Source organism: Belonocnema kinseyi, chromosome 9, assembly GCF_010883055.1.
Source record: "Belonocnema kinseyi isolate 2016_QV_RU_SX_M_011 chromosome 9, B_treatae_v1, whole genome shotgun sequence".
NCBI classification, from domain to species: domain Eukaryota; kingdom Metazoa; phylum Arthropoda; class Insecta; order Hymenoptera; family Cynipidae; genus Belonocnema; species Belonocnema kinseyi.
Window position 1 is genome coordinate 93,633,845 of NC_046665.1, and position 12,721 is coordinate 93,646,565.

At 33.6% G+C, this 12,721-nt stretch overlaps 2 protein-coding genes across 2 annotated transcripts; both read left to right on the forward strand.

Moving 5' to 3' along the window:
* The first annotated feature begins 1,262 nt into the window (after positions 1-1,262).
* LOC117179575 lies at positions 1,263-5,691 on the forward strand. Its single transcript, XM_033371513.1, has 3 exons — positions 1,263-1,562; positions 1,673-1,705; positions 1,779-5,691. The coding sequence occupies exons 1-3, from the start codon at positions 1,467-1,469 to the stop codon at positions 5,358-5,360; spliced, it is 3,711 nt and encodes a 1,236-aa protein (XP_033227404.1). The 5' UTR covers positions 1,263-1,466; the 3' UTR covers positions 5,361-5,691.
* Positions 5,692-6,848: 1,157 nt separating this feature from the next.
* Positions 6,849-11,401, forward strand: LOC117179715. The gene is made up of 2 exons (XM_033371759.1): positions 6,849-7,144; positions 7,380-11,401. The coding sequence occupies exons 1-2, from the start codon at positions 7,049-7,051 to the stop codon at positions 11,241-11,243; spliced, it is 3,960 nt and encodes a 1,319-aa protein (XP_033227650.1). The 5' UTR covers positions 6,849-7,048; the 3' UTR covers positions 11,244-11,401.
* Positions 11,402-12,721: the final 1,320 nt, after the last annotated feature.

Consider the following 12,721-nt stretch of genomic DNA (forward strand, 5'->3'; position numbering starts at 1 on the left):
CTATTTTATAATAAAAATAATAATAAATTCAATGATAATAAAATAAAATAAAAGAATAATAATTCCAAACTATTTAGTTGAAAATTAATCTATTTTGTTAAAAAGCGATATTTAATAAATAATTTAACAGTTTGGTTGAAGATTCACGTCTTTGGATAGAAAGTTCACCCCACTGGATTGAAAATTCATTTTTGTAAATTAAAATTCAACTTTATGGGTGAAAATTAAACTATTTTATAATAAAAATAATAATAAATTCAATAATAAAATAAAAGAATAATAATTCCATATTATTTAGCTGAAAACTAATCTATTTTTTTGAAAAGTGATATTTGAAAAATAATTTAACAGATTTGTTAAAAATTAATCTTTTTTATAGAAAGTTCTCCCCTCCGGATGGAAAATTCATTTCTTTTTTTCTCATTGTGAAATTTGCTGTTGCTCACAATTAATTTTTTAGGCTTAAAATTGCACTTTTTTCAAAAAAATTCGACTTTTTCGTTCGAAAAATCATCTCTTGCTTTATAAATGCCTCTCTTTTGGTATAAAATTCAAATCTTCTTAACGAGGAAAATAATTTTGATTTAAAAGCATCTGGTCTTTTAATGTCCCCTTATTTAATTAGTGCAATCTATATTTTATTTATTTCTATTAACTAAGAGTTACAATGTATGTTTAATTTTTAAATTATGATTTTTAATTTTTAATTTTCAACTTTTAATTTGCACATATAATTCTTATTAATTAACAATGTATACCTAATGATTTCTAATTTGTAATGATTATTTGCTTAAGTGAACTTGTTGTTTGTTAAATTTCGGAGAACGGGCTCCCCTTCCCAGGATTTTTTATGACACGCGTTCAATAGAAATTTCCGCTATCGTCTCAGCACACAAGATTGGAAGACTAAAAGTACAAAGTCTAAGATATTAAAATAAAACAATACGTAGCGATGATTTTAATTCAATAATCCAGGGACCCATGATTTCATTTCACGCTTCGAACTGAACACTCAACTATCTTTTAATTAATTGAATTTGTTATATTTGGTCTTCTTGTCTAGAATGATGTTTTCCTTTCTCATTTAAAATCATGTAAATAAAAAAGTTTTTTTCTTGATAGAGTAGGTTTCCAATCAGAAATAAAATCCTTTTTCAAGATACTGGAATAAAAGTTAGGAGTGGGAGATGATCGGACAACATTCAATTATCCATAGGCAATAACATGCTCCAGTCTACGTATTCACTTCACTATTTGCCCCTGAGGATAATTTTGATGCATGGTAGCGCAGTGCGATTGTTGTTGCATATAAAGACAGAAGCTCATCAGCAGCCGCCTCAGTCACCAATCAAACCGATACGATATTTTGAGCCCATTCCACGCTTCGGATAGGGTCTAATCAATTCTCAAATTTACGGCAAACGTATGAGATAAAAGTCGTTTTAGTATTCCCTGTGGAATCGATAATGTTCCACAAAGTATGGATTCATCTTGTCATTATTCTCACTTCGATCCTTGCAGTCTCTTCTTCAAACTCGGGAAATAGATCCTTTAATCTACAGGTGATGTTTATAAAAAGTGAATACTTTATTATTAGTCTTTTTGGTTATCTAAATATTTGTTAACTTATTTTGTTATGATTGGAATACTATACAGTTTTCTCTGCTTTCAGGAGGAACACACACTTCAGAGAATACGAAGAGATGTAAGTCACGTTTAGTTGAAAACAGAAACATACTGATTTCATTAAATCAAACCCAAAAAATACTACATTTCAGATTTATGAGGACCAATATGATGACCAATATGAAGACGAATACGAAAGTATTAATGACGAAAACGTTAGAAGAAATCTCGAATCGCTACAACTGGCTGATGACAATTCAGATGAAGGAGCTAATATTTTGCAACCTCCAGTTAAAGGAAGTTTTGTACACAGAAGAATACTTGATCCAACAGGGACATCCAAACCACCAGAAGCCAATGTATCTGTTATACAACCACCAGGTACAAAAAAATCTCCACCAGAAGGCCCAGGTTATCCGGTTGCTCCTCCAGTTGGCACGAGAGGAATTTTTGACATTCTGATGATTTCATACCGGCTTCGACAAAACATTCTCCACATTTTTGGATGCTTACTTCAAAGACCTGTTGACTTCCTAACCGAGTCACAATATACATCTTTATATACAATTTATACCGAATTGCGAAATAGACCATCTTACATCAATCTTGTTTTAAGAGAAATAAAGACGGTACCGACCAATAATTTGAATGAACAAATGAAAAGCATAATGCAGATTCTTGGAGAAGTCCTTCCCAGCTACCTTGGATGTGCTGCTAACTTTTGGGTCCGAGAAATCGAGCAGAGGAGCATAAACTTCAGTTCTATGCCTGCTGATACTTGCCCAAGTAACTTCAATATCCTAAAAGATATTAACGTTCATTTAATAAAACTTCATGCATACATGACTCCGATGGATGGTCCAACCAGAATGACTGAAATCGTCCTGGGTAAAATCTTCGTCAAGATTATGTATGATATTCAAAGGCTTAAAGTCACCTTCACCCAGAAAATGTTTGGCTTTATTTTGTCATTCTTTCCAATCATTCCTTACGACCCCGTCTTGGAGGAGAATATCAGATACATTTTTGAAATTACTTTGAAAAATGGAATAACAGGGTGGACTGAAGTTGAATCACATCCAATTCTTGGAGACCCTTACTTATTCGTCAGGACCATTATCGCCAAGATTTTGATCATTCATAATGTTCCAAGGTCAATTAAAGAAGCTCTAACTTATATATGGATTCATTTAAGACCAGTTAATAATTATCACGCAAATCCTGAGTATCCAATCTTAATAAGTATCAACGATCATGTGCATCTTTTAAAAATGCTACTATCATTTATTGTACCAAATGCCTACAGTCCAGAAACGATTTGTCTGAAAGAACGTTTTTTGCAATATGTTGAAGATTACAGCTTCACACAATCGATGTTTCTTACTAATATAGAACGAATTCGATACACCAATCCTCATGATTTGCTTCTAGCATATCTCACTAAATTACAGAGACATGTTCCTAATCCGGATAGTGAGAAGGCTAGAACTGTCACAGCTCTCTTATCTGTACTAATAATTGACCAAAGAAACAAGCAGTTCACTCCAGTTTCGAAAAATATCGACTTCTTTTCAATTCTTGGATACCTTAGCAATCCAGATTTCCCTGAGAAAGTTAATATAGTTTACAAGAAGATCTTATATATTTTGTTAAACAAACCAGATCTTCAACGTGAGCTAACCAAACTAGTTCCAACGGAAAAAGGAAAGTGCATTGTCATTGACGAATGTTTGAAAGAAATTCTTAAGAATCTGGACAAAATGAATATGGAAATTCCTCGGCGGATGGAGAAACACATCAGTGAATTAAATGATATGATTCCTATTCAGGCGACAGATCCTAAATGCAGAACATCGACTGCTAACCCACCGGACAATGTTGTTCCTGTAATTTCGGATGAGCCAGTTCCTGATAAGCCAGCAGATAGTGGTTCGATCAACACCGGTGATCCTGGCAACAATCAACCAGCAGGTGGTTCTATCAACATCGGTAATCCTGGCAACAATCAACCAGCTGGTGGTTCTATCAACATCGGTAATCCTGGCAACAATCAACAAGATAGTGGTCCTACCAAGATCGTTAATCCTGGCAACAATAATTCTGGAGGAGTTACTATCAACAACTATCATTGGATAACGAACATACTGCTTCCTCCGATGATGAGTCCAACACAAGATATCTCAATTTATATAAACCAGAAAGGTGCACTTGCTGTCGATTGTCCCAATGTTCCACTTTATCCAGGAAATCCCAAAGTAACCATGCCCCCGATAGTAGTACTTTTAAAGCCTACTGAAGTCAGTGATCCGTTCGGAAGCATGAATCAGGAGTTCAAGACAAATATTCTTTTGAGAATCACCCAAATAATTGGTTCTTCTGACCTAACTGTAATTTTAGGAACCAGTGTTCCAGAATTAATTACCAGTGGCCAATGTCCTACTATTGGGGCACTCGTCGTGACCTTATTATTTCAAGCACAATTAAATACTTTAGTACAGACGAACCATCAACTTATAACTGATATAAAAAGCTTTCTATCTGCCATGGATTTAGTTGCTGTTATTACACTTCCAATAGTTCTACAAGTTACTGGGACATATCCGACGAATGGCATAATTTTCTCTGTAATTGACATAGCTCAACCACACAGAAGTTCGATTTCAGTCACTACGCCCTCAAATGTTCCTAGGGGGATGTTAGTCTTTGTGATCGTGGATCCAAATAAGCTTAGAGAACCTGTAGATCCTCAGAATCCCTATGAAGGTCTTTTGCCTAATGTCGGCAGTGAAACTCCTGGTGGCCAGTTTATTCTCCAGTTAAGGCTGATCGTCAATACACAGAAAATCTCACAACTTATTCCAAATTTCAAACCAGCAACTTATTCGAGTAAAGGAATGCTCTTGGTGATACTTTTGCAGAAGCTTCCAAATGTCCCGGAAATTGCAGCACAACCACATTTGAAGAAGATTATTTTAGGCTACATTTGGGCGATATTGATACCAACATTTTATCAAAAAATTGCCTATAATGAACTGTTAGTTCTTTTAGGACATCAACCCACAATGATACCTAATACTATGATTTTACTAAATCTTTTACCTCCGCCTACAACTGAGAGGGAACAGAGAATGTTTTTGGCGATGAAGATTTTGCTGGAACGAAAAGACTTGTTCGAAATTATACTTATGCCAAAACCTACACCAAACACTAGCCAAAAAGAACTTTTGCAGATTATTATTCTTGGAGTCTTGTCTTCTCCAGGAACATTCGACGAATCAACTGTAAGTGCTTGCGAATTTTACAAAAAACAGTTATCTGATATAAAAAAGGTTGATTCTGATATTCTATGGGAATTTGAAACCAGAGAATCAATCACTACCGATCCATCATTGGGTAAAATTTTAGAAAATGTAATCAACTATGATAAGTTGTCAAACGGAAATAAGGATGCTTACAACAAACTGATAACTTACTTCGAGGAAAACAAAAACATATTCAGTCTGAGTCAAGACTTCCACATTAAAGATTACACGACTGAAGGAAGTTTCATTGTCGGTTTCCTTAATTTTGTGATGGAGAAGCCAATAGTATCCCAGCAAGCCAAAAACTATATTAATGCTCTTTTACCACATGTGATGTTGGAAGGACCTGGAGCTAAACCTCTGAAGATCATTACTCAAGGAAATCCTCCGAGTGGCAGGCGCTCCTTAAGCAAATTCGAAATTAGTATATGATAAATAAAATTATGCTACTTTTAATACTAGTCTAATGAAATTTCAAATTCGTCTAAATTAAGCGGAAGAAAGTTCTCTAAATAAAAAGAAAATATTTAACTTGATAAGTTCCCAATTTTGTTTCGAGAGCTCATTAGGATCGTCTAAATATATTTTTGAAATTTAGAAAATGATTTTTCGTTATAGAAAATGTAACTGAAAATAAGAATACATGCACTCTAAACATCTGAGAAAATAAAATTTAATGTAAAACGAATTAGGTTGCGTTCCGGAATGATGTACTTCAAATTATCGGCATAATTACAGAAATAAAATTTATAGTACAGAAGAATTATTTTCTGATTTGGAATTATTTTATTTAAAACGAAATAAGTTTATGTGATAATTATCATAATATAAAGACAATTCTTCTTGTACAAAATAGGCGAATTGTATTCATTTGAGTATTATGGAAAATCAAGAGTAAGATTAAAAAATTTTTTTTTCGTTGTAGATCCAGTTGAAAATTTTAAAGTATTTATTATCAAATTGATGTGAAAAGTCTATCGGTGAATGTTTTTTATCTGTTATATATTTTACCAGTTTCTAATTAAACAATGCAATTAATTTTTTCTGATAATCAGACATTGTATAATCATTTGTATGTTAGAATTACCTATATATTAAATAAAATCATTTTATAATATAGAAAAAGAAAAGAATACTTATTTAATTGAAACCAAATCATCCCTTCATGCTTTTTTTGTTAGATTTTTAATTTTGAAAATATTTTAAATGAATTTTGTGCTTGATGAGAAACATGCATTTATTTAGAAAATTGTTATTAAAAACTTAAAATTAGAGAATTTAAACATTTATTTTCAGATTTCACAGACCTTTTAATTTTTCTATTCTACAATGAAATGTCTATTTAATTATTTATAAGGGAGTGCTAATTAATTAAGACTTTTTGAACCTTAAAATCTGCTGTTTCTGCAATTAAAAAGAAAGATTTCTAGAATTCAGGAGAATCTTTCAAAAAATAAGTGAAAATAGAGAAATAAAAAAAAAAGCAACATTTATGCTCAAAATTAATAAGAACTATACGTTGTTAGGAAAACGAAGCAAGAGTCAATATCTTTCTAATTTTCAAAGGCTGATAATCTCTTCATTATTTTAATTCCAAGTTTTAAGACCACATTACTCAATCTGCTACAATTTACGGATCAATGAAATGACTGCTTCATCACATGTCCAGACATCATCAACACTTCGAAATCAATTATCCACGGTTTTTATATTAACAAATAAACCATTTGACACGTAGCAATTGTTTTTCCTCTATCGAGAATTTTTTCAATCTAACATAAAATTCGATACGTATTGTGAAGTTCTATTCAAATAAACGAGCTGTGAATCATAAAATAGTGGTAAAATTTTATCATCTGTTGGCACTAACATTTTTTAGACAATGATCATGTGTACACTTATTCAGTTGTTGATAATTCTGTCATCTTGTAGCGCCGCTAGGTTAAAGTAATAGAGCACATAAAAATCTTCGTTACATATAAAAACCAAATCTTGTCACCAATCGCCTCAGTCTGCAATCACATATTCTGTTAAACTGCAGACTTGGATTGAACTTTTTTTTTATTTTACGGCAAATTTATGAGAGAAAAAATAATTTAGTACTCTCTGGGGAATCTATTATGTCCCCCAGATTATTGATTCCTGCTGTCAGTGTTTGGATCTTGATTCTTGCGTTAACTGCTGGGAATCTAGCAGACACATCCTTGAAAGAACAGGTGATTTTCAAACTTATTAAATACTTTATTATTAACTCGTCAAAACGTGGGTTACGATTAAAATTTTTTTGAAGTACCGACATATTCCAATTAATTTAAAGCCTTAAATATCGATATCACTTTTGGAATCCAACTCTTTAAGGCAGTGTTTTCCAATCACAAATATTAAACAGATGAAAATCTTAATGAGGAGTGATAATAAAAGAATGTATTTTTCAAAGTTGATATTTTTCAGGTCTATTCAGATCAATACGAAGACAACTATGATATCGACGAAGACAGAATATTAGACAGTTCAAATTCGAATGAACTATCAGAGGAGAATTTGAAAGAATATGATGAGACACTAAATCAAGGAGAAAATGTCAAAAATGAGGATGGGTTAGAAAAATATTATACATCACGAAAGCCAGCTGAGTCAGACATTTTGAATGACCATGTTCTAGAAGACGAATATGGAGATGATCCGGCTGAAGAATCTGCTAAGGACAAAAATGCGCTACGAGATGCACACCCATCTGCACGAGATCTGTCTGATGAGAAGTATGCAACCAATAGATTCTTTTTATTGCCAATAATGGCAACAATGGCGCATATGAAAGTAAAATGGCTTAATTCACTCTTTTGTGGTAGATCATGTTCACGATCTCCACCACCACCTCCACCACCTCCACCACCACCTCCACCACCTCCACCACCACCTCCACCACCACCTCCACCACCACCTCCACCACCACCTCCACCTCCTCCTCCAGCACCTCCAAACCCAAATAAATCATTGCCACCACAACCACCTACACAAACTAAAGGACCTACATCACCTTCACAACCTGTACCAACTTCAACTCCAAAACCTCTACCAACATCGCCACCACCACCACCAGTAACCACCATTGCACCTCTTCCTCCACCCAGTGATCGAACTGTGATAATCATTATACAAATTCTCACCAAAATATGTCAAATTCGTGATTATATCATCTTCATTCTAGGTTGCTTTCTTCAAAATTCAATAAAGTACCTAACTGAATCACAATACACATCATTTTACATGATACTCACAGAACTGCGCAACAGGCCCGCTATAATGCAATTTATTTTACCACATTTAACGAGAATACCAATGTCCGGCTTACAAAATCAAGTACTTACCATAATGCAGATTCTAAGGCAAGTTTTGCCTCCGCACATTAGTTGTGCTGCAAGCTTTTGGGTTTATCAGCTCCAACAGAAGAAGGTTAGGATGGATATTCATGCTAAGACATGTTTCGTAGACTTGAGAATTATTCACGAAGTTCATATAAATACCATAGGACAATCATTAATTCCCCCGTATGATGTTCCAAGAACTACTGTGATAGCCTTGGGTCCAATATTAGTGAACATTTTATTAGAGATACAGAGGCAGAGAATTGCCTTTTCACAGGAAATGTTCGGCATCATATTATCTTACTTCCCAGTGATTCCTTATGACCCTATTCTAGAGCAAAATATAATATTCATTCTGGAAATTACAAGAAGGAAACAAATAGCAGCGTGGCAGGAAATCCAATTTCAAATAATGACTGGAGATCCTTACTTATTCATCAAAACTATTATTGTCAACATTTTGAACACTCAGAACGTAGCCAGACCGATAAAGGAAGCTCTGATTTACATAATGATCCATTTGAGACCAGTGCCTGTCACTCATGTGAATTTTGGAAATCAGATCGTTATTCAGATCTACAGACAGAAACTTAATATTGAATTATTACTTTCATTCATCGTGCCTCATCTTTATAGTCAGGAAATTATTTGTCTAAAAAATAGATTCTTACTTTTTGTTAAGGAACATCGTATCCCTCAATCATGGATGCTTACTGAGAGTGAAATTTTTCGACACATAAGTCCAAATGACTTACTTCTCGCTTTTCTCTACAAGCTTCAAAAGAAGATTCCAAAAAAATCTGGTGATATCGCAAGAACAGTCACTGCTCTTTTGTCGCTCTTGATAATGCACAAACAAATCACGCATTATGATCCAGGTTCACGAAAAATCGAGTTCCTAACAATGCTTGGATACTTTGACAGTCCTGATTTCGGTCATAGTGTAAATGAAATCTATGACAAGGCTGTTTCTATCTATGTGTCTAAACCAAACCTACAAAACAAAATATCGCAGGTAATCCCAACAAACTGCCCACGGGCTGTTCAGTGTTTAATCAAAACACTTTCAATGCTAAGTCAAGGAAACTTTGCTCTTCCTGGCGAGATGCAGTATGTTATCAAACAATTGAATGTAATCATTTCAAAAAAGCATATCAGTTCCAATTGTACAGTTATTTCTATAGAAAGGAACATAACTCTTTTTCCCCCACCTCCACCACCACCTCCAACTCCACCACCAATACCAAAACCACCACCACCACTACTACCGCCACTACCACCAGCACTAGCACCACCTCAAGCACCTGACATAAACAAAACGATGGTAGGAAGTGACTTATGGGTAACACGAGTAATATTACTGCCACCATGTCTAAACGCAGTGCAAGAGATTAGAATTTACATCACTAAGTATGGCTGTCCAGTTATAGGACCCACTGTTACTCAAGTGAATCCAGTAAAACCTACATTAATTATACCTTCTGTGACTGTCTGCTTGAAACCTCCTGATATCTATGATCCTTTCGGCACCATGCCTCCAGATTTCAAGACAAATATTCTCATTAAAATCACTAAAATAATAGGCTCTACTGACCTAAGACTGATTTTAGGAAACAGTGTTCAAGAGATAATTCGCACTGGCCAATGTCCTACTCTTGGGGCCCTGGTTGTCACTTTATTATTTCGAGCAAAATCAAGTATTTCGATACAAGCTCATTATCAACTTCTGATTGATATCAAGAACTTCTTATCCAGCATGAATCTAGTTGCTGTTATTACACTTCCAACAGTTTTACAGGTTGCGAAGATATACCCCACAAATGGCGTAATTTATTCTATAATCAACATAGCTCAGCCACATAGAAGTTTCATTTCTGTAACTTCACCATTCAATGTTCCCAGGGGGATGTTGGTCTTTGTGATCATTGATCCAAATAAGCTAAGAGAACCTATAAATCTTCAGAATCCCTATGAAGGTCTTTTCCCTACTGTGGGAAGAGACACTCCTGGTGGCCAGTATGTTCTTCAGTTAAAGGTACTCTTCACCGTGAGTAAAATCTCACAACTAATTCCGGATTTCAAACCAGAAGATTATGCGAGTAGAGGAATGCTATTGATGGCACTTTTGCAGAAGCTTGCAAGTCTATCTACAATTGCCGCACAACCAGCATTACAGAAAATTCTTTTAGGCTACGTTTGGGCGATTTCGATACCAGCATTCTACACGAAGATTTCTTACAATGAAGTTATCAAAACTTTAGGAAAGCAACCTCAAGTAAAACCTGATACTGGAATTTTGGTTAAATTGTTACCACCTCCTAGAAACGAGAAGGAAATAGAACTGTGGTTTAGAATGCGGATACTACTGAAACGAGAGGATCTTCTTGATATTTTGTCTATCCCAATTCCTAGCCCTAATACAAGTCAAAATGATCTTCTGAAAATGATTATAATTGCAGTTTTAACTTCACCACATAAATTTGATGAAACAGTACTGATAGCTTGTCAATTTTACAATTCGAAAGTCTTTGATATACAAAAAGGTTCACTGCGCATTAACTGGGAGATCAAGAGGGTTGTTGTGACCAAACTGAAAGTACAAGTGGGTCAATTGATAGCTAATGTGATAGATTTTGATAAATTGACCAATGAAAATAAGAACAATTACAATAGTCTACTAAATTACTTATCAACAAATTCGAAATTATTTACGCTTATGCATGATTTCCCATTTAAGGAGTATAAAACTGAAGGTAGTTTTATTCAAGGTTTGTTTAAATTCCTCCTAGATCAGTCAATAATATCTGAAGATGCTAAAAATAAGATCAATTCTCTATTACCACATGTGATGTTAACTGGGCCCGGAGCCAAGAAATTGGAAACGGAAACTCCTAAATTGAGTCCTTTTAACAGTAGGCGAAGTGCAAGTCAATTGGAAATTGATGTATAATGATTTCTTATATTTTTTTAAGCATCTTCATAGATTTATTTGCGTAGATCTTTGAAAGAGAAAAATAAAATTTGTAATACTTAGTTTAGAAAGGTATTTTTTTAAAATTATGTACACCTATTTATTTATAACATGGATTCTTGTTGTAATTTTAAAGAGCTACAAAATTATAATTTCTTGTGGTTGTAACGAATTTTGAAATATAAATCTTATAAAAAACTTGTTTTTAATTAGTTTTAGGTCTTACTACACAATTTTATATTTGTTGGAATATTAGTAAATGAAAATACAGGTATAGTACTATCAAAATAGTTTAGACAATAGTAGAGAAATATAAAAAATTAAATATTTTACGGAAGAGATCTACAAATAATCCCTTCGAGAAGATAAATTATGGAAAACGCTCTTCAAATTGAGAAATATTTGCGCTTTTTAATACCTCTTTGCGATTGATTTATACAAATTTAATGATTTAATAAATTATTTTGAATATGATATATGATTTAAGTACGTGCTTTTACCTGTAAATTATTCTTTTAAAAAAAATTAATGTAAAGCCTGGATTTTCTAAAAAGATTTCAATTTTATTTTAAGTTCCTTTTTTAACCGGAATTGAGCATTTTTAAACAAAAGGAATCAAGATTACCAATTTTTAATAATTTGAAGCCATGCTAGTGTTTTATATCGGAAATGGGTATTTTGAATAACAATTACTAGATTTGACAAATTCATGTTTTTCGGTTTTGTTACCTTTTTTGCCGTTAAGCATTTTTTAACAAAAATAATTAAACTCAGAAAGTTCATGATTTTTTTATAATTTTATGTTACGTTAGCTTTTGCTACCAAAAACTGGTATTCCCTGTGCAAAAATTTCAGAGTGGCCCAGGTCGGGGCTAGGTCTGGCAGAATATGGCCCCGGCTGGCCCATCATTTCAGGGCCAGACTAGAAATGAAAGATCTAATTCGATCAGGGCCAGATTAGGTTATCTAAAGGGAAGCCCGACCTAGCCCTGACCAGGTCCCTTTTAATTTTAATTAAAAAATATTATTAAAATGTTATTTATTTCATAAACAAGTGAAAAATTAATTGAGAATATTAAACTTTATTATTTCATTGTTTGAAAACAATTACCATTGGGTTAAACATTAAATAAATATTTCGAAGAGAGATTAGTCACTGAACTAAAAATTAGTTGAATTATTGAAACAGGAAGTAATTTTAGAATTAAGTAGTTCTAATTTTTAAACTAGCTATTATTTACATAGGGTATATTTATGTGGCCTCAATTAGGACCACTACAGTAGTTAAGGTCAGGGCCACATCTTGCTAACCCGATTAGGGCCACGTTAGGATTCGGGATCTAAGTGGAAAATTTTTCTACGGGTTTGAAACCAAAATCTTTATAATTTGTACAAAAGTTAGATTCTTTTAATGAATTTGGATTACGAGAATGTTTTTCGATGGTAATTGGTTAACA